This window comes from Lycorma delicatula, chromosome 4 (genome assembly GCF_047948215.1).
Source record: "Lycorma delicatula isolate Av1 chromosome 4, ASM4794821v1, whole genome shotgun sequence".
NCBI lineage: Eukaryota > Metazoa > Arthropoda > Insecta > Hemiptera > Fulgoridae > Lycorma > Lycorma delicatula.
This window is the reverse complement of record NC_134458.1, coordinates 176727024-176744854: the sequence shown is the minus strand read 5'-3', so window position 1 is coordinate 176744854 and position 17831 is coordinate 176727024. Positions and strand designations below refer to the sequence as shown.

The 17831-nt window shown below is 25.9% G+C and overlaps 1 protein-coding gene across 8 annotated transcripts in view; it reads right to left on the bottom strand.

Annotated features, from left to right (window-relative positions):
• The window catches only part of LOC142324095 (uncharacterized), a 329965-nt gene extending 312542 nt beyond the window's left edge, over positions 1 to 17423 (bottom strand). For all 8 annotated transcript variants that reach the window (XM_075364734.1, XM_075364739.1, XM_075364738.1 and 5 more), the window contains exon 1: positions 17260 to 17423. In XM_075364734.1, coding sequence (XP_075220849.1) covers positions 17260 to 17334 — 75 coding nt within the window. In that variant the 5' untranslated portion in view covers positions 17335 to 17423. The remainder of the gene's footprint in view (positions 1 to 17259) is intronic.
• Between the last annotated feature and the right edge of the window lie 408 nt (positions 17424 to 17831).

Genomic DNA, 17831 nt, shown 5'->3' with positions numbered 1-17831 from the left:
TTCTGACTAATTAAAAATAAATAAAAGTTTTTAATACACTGTTTGAGACTACACTGCAGATATTTAAAAAAAAAATTCCATGCAGTTGCATTAACCACACTGATAATTTCTGCTACATTTCTGAAGGAGTAACATTAAAGGCTCAGAGGAGAAATGTAACTACTCAAAAAAGATAATTTGAACTATATTTTGATGTAAAATAGGTGATCACTACAGATCCTGATCATAGGCACTCTCAATGGTTTGGAGATATTTTTTTTTTTTTACAAAATTTAAATTGCAAAATTTTCACATGTTTTCATTTACTGCAGCACTTAAGTTTCTATATAAACTATAATTTATTTAAATTGATAAAGTTAATAAACAAATTAATGTGTTTAGTTCTGTAATACAATGCTTCTGACTAATTAAAAATAAATAAAAGTTTTTAATACAGTGTTTGTGACTACACTCCAGTGATATTTAAAAAAAAAATTCCATGCAGTTGCATTAACCACACTGATAATTTCTGCTACATTTGTGAAGGAGTAACATATTAAAGGCTCAGAGGAGAATTGTAACTACTCACAAAAAGATAATTTGAACTACATATTGGATGTAAAATAGGTGATCACTAGAGATCCTGATCATAGGATCTCTCTATGGTTTGGAGATGATTTTTTTTTTTTTACGACATTTAAATTACAAAATTTTCACATGGGTTCATTTATTTGATTTACTGCAGCACTTAAGTTTCTATATAAAATATAATTTATTTAAATTGATAAAGTTAATAAACAAATTAATGTGCTTAGTTCTGTAATACAATGCTTCAGACTAATTAAAAACAAATAAAAGTTTTTAATACACTGTTTGAGACTACAGTGCAGTGATATTTCAAAAAAAAATTCCATGCAGTTGCATTAACCACACTGATAATTTCTGCTACATTTGTGAAGGAGTAACATTAAAGGCTCAGAGGAGAAATGTAACTACTCACAAAAAGATAATTTGAACTATATTTTGGATGTAAAATAGGTGATCACTACAGATCCTGATCATAGGCACTCTCAATAGTTTGGAGATAATTTTTTATTTTTATTTTTTATAAAATTTAAATTGCAAAATTTTCACATGTTTTCATTTACTGCAGCACTTAAGTTTCTATATAAACTATAATTTATTTAAATTGATAAAGTTAATAAACAAATTAATGTGTTTAGTTCTGTAATACAATGCTTCTGACTATTAAAAAATAAATAAAAGTTTTTAATACACTGTTTGAGACTACACTGCAGTGATATTTAAAAAAAAAATTCCATGCAGTTGCATTAACCACACTGATAATTTCTGTTACATTTGTGAAGGAGTAACATTAAAGGCTCAGAAGAGAAATGTAACTACTCAAAAAAGATAATTTGAACTATATTTTGGATGTAAAATAGGTGATCACTGAACATAGGCACTCTCAATGGTTTGGAGATAATTTTTTTTTTTTTTTTACAAAATTTAAATTGCAAAATTTTTTCATGGGTTCATTTATTTGATTTACTGGAGCACTTAAGTTTCTATATAAACTATAATTGATTTAAATTGATAAAGTTAATAAACAAATTAATGTGTTTAGTTCTGTAATACAAAATAGGTGATCACTACATTTTATTTTTTTATTTTTTACAAAATTTAAATTGCAAAATTTTCACATGTTTTCATTTACTGCAGCACTTAAGTTTCTATATAAACTATAATTTATTTAAATTGATAAAGTTAATAAACAAATTAATGTGTTTAGTTCTGTAATACAATGCTTCAGACTAATTAAAAATAAATAAAAGTTTTTAATACACTGTTTCAGACTACACTGCAGTGATATTTAAAAAAAAAATTCCATGCAGTTGCATTAATCACACTGATAATTTCTGCTACATTTCTGAAGGAGTAACATTAAAGGCTCAGAGGAGAAATGTAACTACTCACAAAAATATAATTTGAACTATATTTTGGATGTAAAATAGGTGATCACTACAGATCCTGATCATAGGCACTCTCAATGGTTTGGAGATAATTTTTTTTATTTATTTTTTACAAAATTTAAATTGCAAAATTTTCACATGGGTTCATTTATTTGATTTACTGCAGCACTTAAGTTTCTATATAAACTATAATTTATTTAAATTGATAAAGTTAATAAACAAATTAATGTGCTTAGTTCTGTAATACAATGCTTCTGACTAATTTAAAATAAATAAAAGTTTTTAATACACTGTTTGAGACTACACTGCAGTGATATTTCAAAAAAAAATTCCATGCAGTTGCATTAACCACACTGATAATTTCTGCTACATTTGTGAAGGAGTAACATTAAAGGCTCAGAGGAGAAATGTAACTACTCACAAAAAGATAATTTGAACTATATTTTGGATGTAAAATAGGTGATCACTACAGATCCTGATAATAGGCACTCTCAATGGTGTGGAGATAATTTTTTATTTTTATTTTTTACAAAATTTAAATTGCAAAATTTTCACATGTTTTCATTTACTGCAGCACTTAAGTTTCTATATAAACTATAATTTATTTAAATTGATAAAGTTAATAAACAAATTAATGAGTTTAGTTCTGTAATACAATGCTTCAGACTAATTAAAAATAAATAAAAGTTTTTAATACACTGTTTCAGACTACACTGCAGTGATATTTTTAAAAAAAATTCCATGCAGTTGCATTAATCACACTGATAATTTCTGCTACATTTGTGAAGGCGTAACACATTAAAGGCTCAGAGGAGAAATGTAACTACTCAAAAAAGATAATTTGAACTATATTTTGGATGTAAAATAGGGGATCACTGAACATAGGCACTCTCAATGGTTTGGAGATAATTTTTTTTTTTTTACGACATTTAAATTACAAAATTTTCACATGGGTTCATTTATTTGATTTACTGCAGCACTTAAGTTTCTATATAAACTATAATTTATTTAAATTGATAAAGTTAATAAACAAATTAATGTGTTTAGTTCTGTAATACAATGCTTCTGACTAATAAAAAAAAAATAAAAGTTTTTAATACACTGTTTGAGACTACACTGCAGATATTTAAAAAAAAAATTCCATGCAGTTGCATTAACCACACTGATAATTTCTGCTACATTTTTGAAGGAGTAACATTAAAGGCTCAGAGGAGAAATGTAACTACTCAAAAAAGATAATTTGAACTATATTTTGATGTAAAATAGGTGATCACTACACTGATAATGATCAGTGGAAAGAGATTAAATAGGCACTCTCAATGGTTTGGAGATATTTTTTTTTTTTTTTACAAAATTTAAATTGCAAAATTTTCACATGTTTTCATTTACTGCAGCACTTAAGTTTCTATATAAACTATAATTTATTTAAATTGATAAAGTTAATAAACAAATTAATGAGTTTAGTTCTGTAATACAATGCTTCAGACTAATTAAAAATAAATAAAAGTTTTTAATACACTGTTTCAGACTACACTGCAGTGATATTTAAAAAAAAAATTCCATGCAGTTGCATTAACCACACTGATAATTTCTGCTACATTTGTGAAGGAGTAACATTAAAGGCTCGGAGGAGAAATGTAACTACTCAAAAAAGATAATTTGAACTATATTTTGGATGTAAAATAGGGGATCACTGAACATAGGCACTCTCAATGGTTTGGAGATAATTTTTTTTTATTTTTTTACAAAATTTAAATTGCAAAATTTTCACATGGGTTCATTTATTTGATTTACTGCAGCACTTAAGTTTCTATATAACCTATAATTTATTTAAATTGATAAAGTTAATAAACAAATTAATGTGCTTAGTTCTGTAATACAATGCTTCTGACTAATTAAAAATAAATAAAAGTTTTTAATACACTGTTTGAGACTACACTGCAGATATTTAAAAAAAAAATTCAATGCAGTTGCATTAACCACACTGATAATTTCTGCTACATTTCTGAAGGAGTAACATTAAAGGCTCAGAGGAGAAATGTAACTACTCACAAAAAGATAATTTGAACTATATTTTGGATGTAAAATAGGTGATCACTACAGATCCTGATCATAGGCACTCTCAATGGTTTGGAGATAATTTTTTATTTTTATTTTTTACAAAATTTAAATTGCAAAATTTTCACATGTTTTCATTTACTGCAGCACTTAAGTTTCTATATAAACTATAATTTATTTAAATTGATAAAGTTAATAAACAAATTAATGTGTTTAGTTCTGTAATACAATGCTTCAGACTAATTAAAAATAAATAAAAGTTTTTAATACACTGTTTGAGACTACAGTGCAGTGATATTTCAAAAAAAAATTCCATGCAGTTGCATTAACCACACTGATAATTTCTGCTACATTTGTGAAGGAGTAACATTAAAGGCTCAGAGGAGAAATGTAACTACTCACAAAAAGATAATTTGAACTATATTTTGGATGTAAAATAGGTGATCACTACAGATCCTGATCATAGGCACTCTCAATGGTTTGGAGATAATTTTTTATTTTTATTTTTTATAAAATTTAAATTGCAAAATTTTCACATGTTTTCATTTACTGCAGCACTTAAGTTTCTATATAAACTATAATTTATTTAAATTGATAAAGTTAATAAACAAATTAATGTGTTTAGTTCTGTAATACAATGCTTCTGACTATTAAAAAATAAATAAAAGTTTTTAATACACTGTTTGAGACTACACTGCAGTGATATTTAAAAAAAAAATTCCATGCAGTTGCATTAACCACACTGATAATTTCTGTTACATTTGTGAAGGAGTAACATTAAAGGCTCAGAAGAGAAATGTAACTACTCAAAAAAGATAATTTGAACTATATTTTGGATGTAAAATAGGTGATCACTACAGATCCTGATCATAGGCACTCTCAATGGTTTGGAGATAATTTTTTTTATTTATTTTTTACAAAATTTAAATTGCAAAATTTTCACATGGGTTCATTTATTTGATTTACTGCAGCACTTAAGTTTCTATATAAACTATAATTTATTTAAATTGATAAAGTTAATAAACAAATTAATGTGCTTAGTTCTGTAATACAATGCTTCTGACTATTAAAAAATAAATAAAAGTTTTTAATACACTGTTTGAGACTACACTGCAGTGATATTTAAAAAAAAAATTCCATGCAGTTGCATTAACCACACTGATAATTTCTGTTACATTTGTGAAGGAGTAACATTAAAGGCTCAGAAGAGAAATGTAACTACTCAAAAAAGATAATTTGAACTATATTTTGGATGTAAAATAGGTGATCACTACAGATCCTGATCATAGGCACTCTCAATGGTTTGGAGATAATTTTTTTTATTTATTTTTTACAAAATTTAAATTGCAAAATTTTCACATGGGTTCATTTATTTGATTTACTGCAGCACTTAAGTTTCTATATAAACTATAATTTATTTAAATTGATAAAGTTAATAAACAAATTAATGTGCTTAGTTCTGTAATACAATGCTTCTGACTAATTAAAAATAAATAAAAGTTTTTAATACACTGTTTGAGACTACACTGCAGTGATATTTCAAAAAAAAATTCCATGCAGTTGCATTAACCACACTGATAATTTCTGCTACATTTGTGAAGGAGTAACATTAAAGGCTCAGAGGAGAAATGTAACTACTCACAAAAAGATAATTTGAACTATATTTTGGATGTAAAATAGGTGATCACTACGATCCTGATAATAGGCACTCTCAATGGTGTGGAGATAATTTTTTATTTTTATTTTTTACAAAATTTAAATTGCAAAATTTTCACATGTTTTCATTTACTGCAGCACTTAAGTTTCTATATAAACTATAATTTATTTAAATTGATAAAGTTAATAAACAAATTAATGAGTTTAGTTCTGTAATACAATGCTTCAGACTAATTAAAAATAAATAAAAGTTTTTAATACACTGTTTCAGACTACACTGCAGTGATATTTAAAAAAAAAATTCCATGCAGTTGCATTAACCACACTGATAATTTCTGCTACATTTGTGAAGGAGTAACATTAAAGGCTCGGAGGAGAAATGTAACTACTCAAAAAAGATAATTTGAACTATATTTTGGATGTAAAATAGGGGATCACTGAACATAGGCACTCTCAATGGTTTGGAGATAATTTTTTTTTATTTTTTTACAAAATTTAAATTGCAAAATTTTCACATGGGTTCATTTATTTGATTTACTGCAGCACTTAAGTTTCTATATAACCTATAATTTATTTAAATTGATAAAGTTAATAAACAAATTAATGTGCTTAGTTCTGTAATACAATGCTTCTGACTAATTAAAAATAAATAAAAGTTTTTAATACACTGTTTGAGACTACACTGCAGATATTTAAAAAAAAAATTCAATGCAGTTGCATTAACCACACTGATAATTTCTGCTACATTTCTGAAGGAGTAACATTAAAGGCTCAGAGGAGAAATGTAACTACTCACAAAAAGATAATTTGAACTATATTTTGGATGTAAAATAGGTGATCACTACAGATCCTGATCATAGGCACTCTCAATGGTTTGGAGATAATTTTTTATTTTTATTTTTTACAAAATTTAAATTGCAAAATTTTCACATGTTTTCATTTACTGCAGCACTTAAGTTTCTATATAAACTATAATTTATTTAAATTGATAAAGTTAATAAACAAATTAATGTGTTTAGTTCTGTAATACAATGCTTCAGACTAATTAAAAATAAATAAAAGTTTTTAATACACTGTTTGAGACTACAGTGCAGTGATATTTCAAAAAAAAATTCCATGCAGTTGCATTAACCACACTGATAATTTCTGCTACATTTGTGAAGGAGTAACATTAAAGGCTCAGAGGAGAAATGTAACTACTCACAAAAAGATAATTTGAACTATATTTTGGATGTAAAATAGGTGATCACTACAGATCCTGATCATAGGCACTCTCAATGGTTTGGAGATAATTTTTTATTTTTATTTTTTACAAAATTTAAATTGCAAAATTTTCACATGTTTTCATTTACTGCAGCACTTAAGTTTCTATATAAACTATAATTTATTTAAATTGATAAAGTTAATAAACAAATTAATGTGTTTAGTTCTGTAATACAATGCTTCAGACTAATTAAAAATAAATAAAAGTTTTTAATACACTGTTTGAGACTACAGTGCAGTGATATTTCAAAAAAAAATTCCATGCAGTTGCATTAACCACACTGATAATTTCTGCTACATTTGTGAAGGAGTAACATTAAAGGCTCAGAGGAGAAATGTAACTACTCACAAAAAGATAATTTGAACTATATTTTGGATGTAAAATAGGTGATCACTACAGATCCTGATCATAGGCACTCTCAATGGTTTGGAGATAATTTTTTATTTTTATTTTTTATAAAATTTAAATTGCAAAATTTTCACATGTTTTCATTTACTGCAGCACTTAAGTTTCTATATAAACTATAATTTATTTAAATTGATAAAGTTAATAAACAAATTAATGTGTTTAGTTCTGTAATACAATGCTTCTGACTATTAAAAAATAAATAAAAGTTTTTAATACACTGTTTGAGACTACACTGCAGTGATATTTAAAAAAAAAATTCCATGCAGTTGCATTAACCACACTGATAATTTCTGTTACATTTGTGAAGGAGTAACATTAAAGGCTCAGAAGAGAAATGTAACTACTCAAAAAAGATAATTTGAACTATATTTTGGATGTAAAATAGGTGATCACTACAGATCCTGATCATAGGCACTCTCAATGGTTTGGAGATAATTTTTTTTATTTATTTTTTACAAAATTTAAATTGCAAAATTTTCACATGGGTTCATTTATTTGATTTACTGCAGCACTTAAGTTTCTATATAAACTATAATTTATTTAAATTGATAAAGTTAATAAACAAATTAATGTGCTTAGTTCTGTAATACAATGCTTCTGACTATTAAAAAATAAATAAAAGTTTTTAATACACTGTTTGAGACTACACTGCAGTGATATTTAAAAAAAAAATTCCATGCAGTTGCATTAACCACACTGATAATTTCTGTTACATTTGTGAAGGAGTAACATTAAAGGCTCAGAAGAGAAATGTAACTACTCAAAAAAGATAATTTGAACTATATTTTGGATGTAAAATAGGTGATCACTACAGATCCTGATCATAGGCACTCTCAATGGTTTGGAGATAATTTTTTTTATTTATTTTTTACAAAATTTAAATTGCAAAATTTTCACATGGGTTCATTTATTTGATTTACTGCAGCACTTAAGTTTCTATATAAACTATAATTTATTTAAATTGATAAAGTTAATAAACAAATTAATGTGCTTAGTTCTGTAATACAATGCTTCTGACTAATTAAAAATAAATAAAAGTTTTTAATACACTGTTTGAGACTACACTGCAGTGATATTTCAAAAAAAAATTCCATGCAGTTGCATTAACCACACTGATAATTTCTGCTACATTTGTGAAGGAGTAACATTAAAGGCTCAGAGGAGAAATGTAACTACTCACAAAAAGATAATTTGAACTATATTTTGGATGTAAAATAGGTGATCACTACGATCCTGATAATAGGCACTCTCAATGGTGTGGAGATAATTTTTTATTTTTATTTTTTACAAAATTTAAATTGCAAAATTTTCACATGTTTTCATTTACTGCAGCACTTAAGTTTCTATATAAACTATAATTTATTTAAATTGATAAAGTTAATAAACAAATTAATGAGTTTAGTTCTGTAATACAATGCTTCAGACTAATTAAAAATAAATAAAAGTTTTTAATACACTGTTTCAGACTACACTGCAGTGATATTTTTAAAAAAAATTCCATGCAGTTGCATTAATCACACTGATAATTTCTGCTACATTTGTGAAGGCGTAACACATTAAAGGCTCAGAGGAGAAATGTAACTACTCAAAAAAGATAATTTGAACTATATTTTGGATGTAAAATAGGGGATCACTGAACATAGGCACTCTCAATGGTTTGGAGATAATTTTTTTTTTTTTTACGACATTTAAATTACAAAATTTTCACATGGGTTCATTTATTTGATTTACTGCAGCACTTAAGTTTCTATATAAACTATAATTTATTTAAATTGATAAAGTTAATAAACAAATTAATGTGTTTAGTTCTGTAATACAATGCTTCTGACTAATAAAAAAAAAATAAAAGTTTTTAATACACTGTTTGAGACTACACTGCAGATATTTAAAAAAAAAATTCCATGCAGTTGCATTAACCACACTGATAATTTCTGCTACATTTTTGAAGGAGTAACATTAAAGGCTCAGAGGAGAAATGTAACTACTCAAAAAAGATAATTTGAACTATATTTTGATGTAAAATAGGTGATCACTACACTGATAATGATCAGTGGAAAGAGATTAAATAGGCACTCTCAATGGTTTGGAGATATTTTTTTTTTTTTTTACAAAATTTAAATTGCAAAATTTTCACATGTTTTCATTTACTGCAGCACTTAAGTTTCTATATAAACTATAATTTATTTAAATTGATAAAGTTAATAAACAAATTAATGAGTTTAGTTCTGTAATACAATGCTTCTGACTATTAAAAAATAAATAAAAGTTTTTAATACACTGTTTGAGACTACACTGCAGTGATATTTAAAAAAAAAATTCCATGCAGTTGCATTAACCACACTGATAATTTCTGTTACATTTGTGAAGGAGTAACATTAAAGGCTCAGAAGAGAAATGTAACTACTCAAAAAAGATAATTTGAACTATATTTTGGATGTAAAATAGGTGATCACTACAGATCCTGATCATAGGCACTCTCAATGGTTTGGAGATAATTTTTTTTATTTATTTTTTACAAAATTTAAATTGCAAAATTTTCACATGGGTTCATTTATTTGATTTACTGCAGCACTTAAGTTTCTATATAAACTATAATTTATTTAAATTGATAAAGTTAATAAACAAATTAATGTGCTTAGTTCTGTAATACAATGCTTCTGACTATTAAAAAATAAATAAAAGTTTTTAATACACTGTTTGAGACTACACTGCAGTGATATTTAAAAAAAAAATTCCATGCAGTTGCATTAACCACACTGATAATTTCTGTTACATTTGTGAAGGAGTAACATTAAAGGCTCAGAAGAGAAATGTAACTACTCAAAAAAGATAATTTGAACTATATTTTGGATGTAAAATAGGTGATCACTACAGATCCTGATCATAGGCACTCTCAATGGTTTGGAGATAATTTTTTTTATTTATTTTTTACAAAATTTAAATTGCAAAATTTTCACATGGGTTCATTTATTTGATTTACTGCAGCACTTAAGTTTCTATATAAACTATAATTTATTTAAATTGATAAAGTTAATAAACAAATTAATGTGCTTAGTTCTGTAATACAATGCTTCTGACTAATTAAAAATAAATAAAAGTTTTTAATACACTGTTTGAGACTACACTGCAGTGATATTTCAAAAAAAAATTCCATGCAGTTGCATTAACCACACTGATAATTTCTGCTACATTTGTGAAGGAGTAACATTAAAGGCTCAGAGGAGAAATGTAACTACTCACAAAAAGATAATTTGAACTATATTTTGGATGTAAAATAGGTGATCACTACAGATCCTGATAATAGGCACTCTCAATGGTGTGGAGATAATTTTTTATTTTTATTTTTTACAAAATTTAAATTGCAAAATTTTCACATGTTTTCATTTACTGCAGCACTTAAGTTTCTATATAAACTATAATTTATTTAAATTGATAAAGTTAATAAACAAATTAATGAGTTTAGTTCTGTAATACAATGCTTCAGACTAATTAAAAATAAATAAAAGTTTTTAATACACTGTTTCAGACTACACTGCAGTGATATTTAAAAAAAAAATTCCATGCAGTTGCATTAACCACACTGATAATTTCTGCTACATTTGTGAAGGAGTAACATTAAAGGCTCAGAGGAGAAATGTAACTACTCAAAAAAGATAATTTGAACTATATTTTGGATGTAAAATAGGGGATCACTGAACATAGGCACTCTCAATGGTTTGGAGATAATTTTTTTTTATTTTTTTACAAAATTTAAATTGCAAAATTTTCACATGGGTTCATTTATTTGATTTACTGCAGCACTTAAGTTTCTATATAACCTATAATTTATTTAAATTGATAAAGTTAATAAACAAATTAATGTGCTTAGTTCTGTAATACAATGCTTCTGACTAATTAAAAATAAATAAAAGTTTTTAATACACTGTTTGAGACTACACTGCAGATATTTAAAAAAAAAATTCAATGCAGTTGCATTAACCACACTGATAATTTCTGCTACATTTCTGAAGGAGTAACATTAAAGGCTCAGAGGAGAAATGTAACTACTCAAAAAAGATAATTTGAACTATATTTTGATGTAAAATAGGTGATCACTACAGATCCTGATCATAGGCACTCTCAATGGTTTGGAAATATTTTTTTTTTTTTTTACAAAATTTAAATTGCAAAATTTTCACATGTTTTCATTTACTGCAGCACTTAAGTTTCTATATAAACTATAATTTATTTAAATTGATAAAGTTAATAAACAAATTAATGTGTTTAGTTCTGTAATACAATACTTCTGACTAATTAAAAATAAATAAAAGTTTTTAATACACTGTTTGAGACTACACTGCAGTGATATTTAAAAAAAAAATTCCATGCAATTGCATTAACCACACTGATAATTTCTGCTACATTTGTGAAGGAGTAACATTAAAGGCTCAGAGGAGAAATGTAACTACTCACAAAAAGATAATTTGAACTATATTTTGATATAAAATAGGTGATCACTACAGATCCTGATCATAGGCACTCTCAATGGTTTGGAGATAATTTTTTTTTTTTTTACAAAATTTAAATTCCAAAATTTTTTCATGGGTTCATTTATTTGATTTACTGGAGCACTTAAGTTTCTATATAAACTATAATTTATTTAAATTGATAAAGTTAATAAACAAATTAATGTGTTTAGTTCTGTAATACAAAATAGGTGATCACTACATTTTATTTTTTTATTTTTTACAAAATTTTCACATGGGTTCATTTATTTGATTTACTGCAGCACTTAAGTTTCTATATAACCTATAATTTATTTAAATTGATAAAGTTAATAAACAAATTAATGTGCTTAGTTCTGTAATACAATGCTTCTGACTAATTAAAAATAAATAAAAGTTTTTAATACACTGTTTCAGACTACACTGCAGTGATATTTAAAAAAAAAATTCCATGCAGTTGCATTAATCACACTGATAATTTCTGCTACATTTGTGAAGGCGTAACACATTAAAGGCTCAGAGGAGAAATGTAACTACTCAAAAAAGATAATTTGAACTATATTTTGGATGTAAAATAGGGGATCACTGAACATAGGCACTCTCAATGGTTTGGAGATAATTTTTTTTTTTTTTACGACATTTAAATTACAAAATTTTCACATGGGTTCATTTATTTGATTTACTGCAGCACTTAAGTTTCTATATAAACTATAATTTATTTAAATTGATAAAGTTAATAAACAAATTAATGTGTTTAGTTCTGTAATACAATGCTTCTGACTAATAAAAAAAAAATAAAAGTTTTTAATACACTGTTTGAGACTACACTGCAGATATTTAAAAAAAAAATTCCATGCAGTTGCATTAACCACACTGATAATTTCTGCTACATTTTTGAAGGAGTAACATTAAAGGCTCAGAGGAGAAATGTAACTACTCAAAAAAGATAATTTGAACTATATTTTGATGTAAAATAGGTGATCACTACACTGATAATGATCAGTGGAAAGAGATTAAATAGGCACTCTCAATGGTTTGGAGATATATTTTTTTTTTTTTACAAAATTTAAATTGCAAAATTTTCACATGTTTTCATTTACTGCAGCACTTAAGTTTCTATATAAACTATAATTTATTTAAATTGATAAAGTTAATAAACAAATTAATGAGTTTAGTTCTGTAATACAATGCTTCTGACTATTAAAAAATAAATAAAAGTTTTTAATACACTGTTTGAGACTACACTGCAGTGATATTTAAAAAAAAAATTCCATGCAGTTGCATTAACCACACTGATAATTTCTGTTACATTTGTGAAGGAGTAACATTAAAGGCTCAGAAGAGAAATGTAACTACTCAAAAAAGATAATTTGAACTATATTTTGGATGTAAAATAGGTGATCACTACAGATCCTGATCATAGGCACTCTCAATGGTTTGGAGATAATTTTTTTTATTTATTTTTTACAAAATTTAAATTGCAAAATTTTCACATGGGTTCATTTATTTGATTTACTGCAGCACTTAAGTTTCTATATAAACTATAATTTATTTAAATTGATAAAGTTAATAAACAAATTAATGTGCTTAGTTCTGTAATACAATGCTTCTGACTATTAAAAAATAAATAAAAGTTTTTAATACACTGTTTGAGACTACACTGCAGTGATATTTAAAAAAAAAATTCCATGCAGTTGCATTAACCACACTGATAATTTCTGTTACATTTGTGAAGGAGTAACATTAAAGGCTCAGAAGAGAAATGTAACTACTCAAAAAAGATAATTTGAACTATATTTTGGATGTAAAATAGGTGATCACTACAGATCCTGATCATAGGCACTCTCAATGGTTTGGAGATAATTTTTTTTATTTATTTTTTACAAAATTTAAATTGCAAAATTTTCACATGGGTTCATTTATTTGATTTACTGCAGCACTTAAGTTTCTATATAAACTATAATTTATTTAAATTGATAAAGTTAATAAACAAATTAATGTGCTTAGTTCTGTAATACAATGCTTCTGACTAATTAAAAATAAATAAAAGTTTTTAATACACTGTTTGAGACTACACTGCAGTGATATTTCAAAAAAAAATTCCATGCAGTTGCATTAACCACACTGATAATTTCTGCTACATTTGTGAAGGAGTAACATTAAAGGCTCAGAGGAGAAATGTAACTACTCACAAAAAGATAATTTGAACTATATTTTGGATGTAAAATAGGTGATCACTACAGATCCTGATAATAGGCACTCTCAATGGTGTGGAGATAATTTTTTATTTTTATTTTTTACAAAATTTAAATTGCAAAATTTTCACATGTTTTCATTTACTGCAGCACTTAAGTTTCTATATAAACTATAATTTATTTAAATTGATAAAGTTAATAAACAAATTAATGAGTTTAGTTCTGTAATACAATGCTTCAGACTAATTAAAAATAAATAAAAGTTTTTAATACACTGTTTCAGACTACACTGCAGTGATATTTAAAAAAAAAATTCCATGCAGTTGCATTAACCACACTGATAATTTCTGCTACATTTGTGAAGGAGTAACATTAAAGGCTCAGAGGAGAAATGTAACTACTCAAAAAAGATAATTTGAACTATATTTTGGATGTAAAATAGGGGATCACTGAACATAGGCACTCTCAATGGTTTGGAGATAATTTTTTTTTATTTTTTTACAAAATTTAAATTGCAAAATTTTCACATGGGTTCATTTATTTGATTTACTGCAGCACTTAAGTTTCTATATAACCTATAATTTATTTAAATTGATAAAGTTAATAAACAAATTAATGTGCTTAGTTCTGTAATACAATGCTTCTGACTAATTAAAAATAAATAAAAGTTTTTAATACACTGTTTGAGACTACACTGCAGATATTTAAAAAAAAAATTCAATGCAGTTGCATTAACCACACTGATAATTTCTGCTACATTTCTGAAGGAGTAACATTAAAGGCTCAGAGGAGAAATGTAACTACTCAAAAAAGATAATTTGAACTATATTTTGATGTAAAATAGGTGATCACTACAGATCCTGATCATAGGCACTCTCTATGGTTTGGAAATATTTTTTTTTTTTTTTACAAAATTTAAATTGCAAAATTTTCACATGTTTTCATTTACTGCAGCACTTAAGTTTCTATATAAACTATAATTTATTTAAATTGATAAAGTTAATAAACAAATTAATGTGTTTAGTTCTGTAATACAATACTTCTGACTAATTAAAAATAAATAAAAGTTTTTAATACACTGTTTGAGACTACACTGCAGTGATATTTAAAAAAAAAATTCCATGCAATTGCATTAACCACACTGATAATTTCTGCTACATTTGTGAAGGAGTAACATTAAAGGCTCAGAGGAGAAATGTAACTACTCACAAAAAGATAATTTGAACTATATTTTGATATAAAATAGGTGATCACTACAGATCCTGATCATAGGCACTCTCAATGGTTTGGAGATAATTTTTTTTTTTTTTACAAAATTTAAATTCCAAAATTTTTTCATGGGTTCATTTATTTGATTTACTGGAGCACTTAAGTTTCTATATAAACTATAATTTATTTAAATTGATAAAGTTAATAAACAAATTAATGTGTTTAGTTCTGTAATACAAAATAGGTGATCACTACATTTTATTTTTTTATTTTTTACAAAATTTTCACATGGGTTCATTTATTTGATTTACTGCAGCACTTAAGTTTCTATATAACCTATAATTTATTTAAATTGATAAAGTTAATAAACAAATTAATGTGCTTAGTTCTGTAATACAATGCTTCTGACTAATTAAAAATAAATAAAAGTTTTTAATACACTGTTTCAGACTACACTGCAGTGATATTTAAAAAAAAAATTCCATGCAGTTGCATTAATCACACTGATAATTTCTGCTACATTTGTGAAGGCGTAACACATTAAAGGCTCAGAGGAGAAATGTAACTACTCAAAAAAGATAATTTGAACTATATTTTGGATGTAAAATAGGGGATCACTGAACATAGGCACTCTCAATGGTTTGGACATAATTTTTTTTTTTTTTACGACATTTAAATTACAAAATTTTCACATGGGTTCATTTATTTGATTTACTGCAGCACTTAAGTTTCTATATAAACTATAATTTATTTAAATTGATAAAGTTAATAAACAAATTAATGTGTTTAGTTCTGTAATACAATGCTTCTGACTATTAAAAAATAAATAAAACTTTTTAATACACTGTTTGAGACTACACTGCAGTGATATTTTTAAAAAAATTCCATGCAGTTGCATTAACCAAAATATCCTGATATTTAACATCCTGTTATCTTTATTAGTATATACTGAGAAGCTAATGTGTTAATTAATAATATAGAGTATAAATATAAAAATGAACTATAAATATAAGTAAAAATATATAAATATTAAGTGTACACTAAATAGGAATATAAAGTATTTGTATAAAAATGAACTAAATTACAGTAGTAAAATAGTAAACAATTAAATAAACAAAACACTGCTAAAAGTGTATTGTTATATATTTTTAAAGCAGCAACAATAGGCTAACAAGATAATTTTATAACGAACGCACGCGAAAAATATTCTTTTTTGAAAGTATTGTTTATTTAATAAATCACTATGGTTAACCTTAATATCTTATTCTTGATTTTTTTGGTATTTTACTTTATTTTAATATGTATTGTTTGATTTTTAATTGGTGATGGTAATTATTTAACAATCAAAAAGGTAATCTCGATTTTAAATCTATTACAAACGATTTTTAAGGGTTTAAAGGGTTTTTAACGCTACTAAGAAACGTTATTCTCAAACTTATTTACTTAATTCACATTCTCAAAAAAAAAAAATACAAAATAAATAAAATTAACCAACTATTATAATTACTTCAGTAGAAAACTGTTTAGTTTTAAATAACGTGTGTATATTAATACACACAAATATGTGTATTAATTTCAGTCGAAATCAAAACCTAACACGTGTACCTCTAGATATATAATAATCACGAGGATTACTTGACGTAACGTTATATAAAATACTCAAACATTTACTTCAGGAAATGACGACAGTCATTAGTTAAGTACATCAATATTTAAGAGACTGCACCCATTCTAGGCAAAAGAATACACTAGTTCCGAACTGTATAACAATGCGATTTATCATGAATTCAATGGAACAGGGATTAACTCAAAGTTAAAAATACAACACTATACAACCTTAATGATTCAAGAGACCATCATAAAAACATAGACAAACATAAAAAGTTGGTCACCAAGATACACTCATAAGGCATTTATACACATATCAACATACATTCTTAACAATTCAAGAAACTCAACATAAAAGGTTAGTCAAATTTTTACACCTAACCTCAAACACTACAAGAAACAAAAATATTTTTTTTAAAACATGCCTGCGATATCCTTTCGTCTCTTTTCGAACTGCTCATCCTTCTCAACCATAAATAAAATTCGGATGTATTTGACATTAACACTACACGTTGAAACCAATAACCACACTGTTGAAGAAATAGTAGTCGATCTAACTTATATATTTACTTACTTACTACGTCATGTGTTAAAACTCTGCGCATGATCACAGCTATCTTAATTTACAAAATGACGTCAACGTCAAAGCTATTTAGATAGCTCATCCACAAAAAATGATCCATTAAAAATACAAATTAGCAATTAACTTTATTAATAAAGTAATTGCTTTTTTTATATAAAAAAAATTATCTGGATTGAAAAAATGAGACAGCAGTAGAATGATTTAGTGAAAATATTTTTCATAATAAAATGGATGGTTACTGATAAATATTCATAAGGTTCTGAATACGTTCGTTTTCGCTTAACTTGTTAATTCTGTAATTAGCTACTTGCTGAGTATACTTTTCATATTTTTTTCAATTGGCTACGCTGTGTTCACTTCCCACAGCGTACAATTTTAAGAGCACGATCTATTGGTTGCGGAACAATGTGTTGT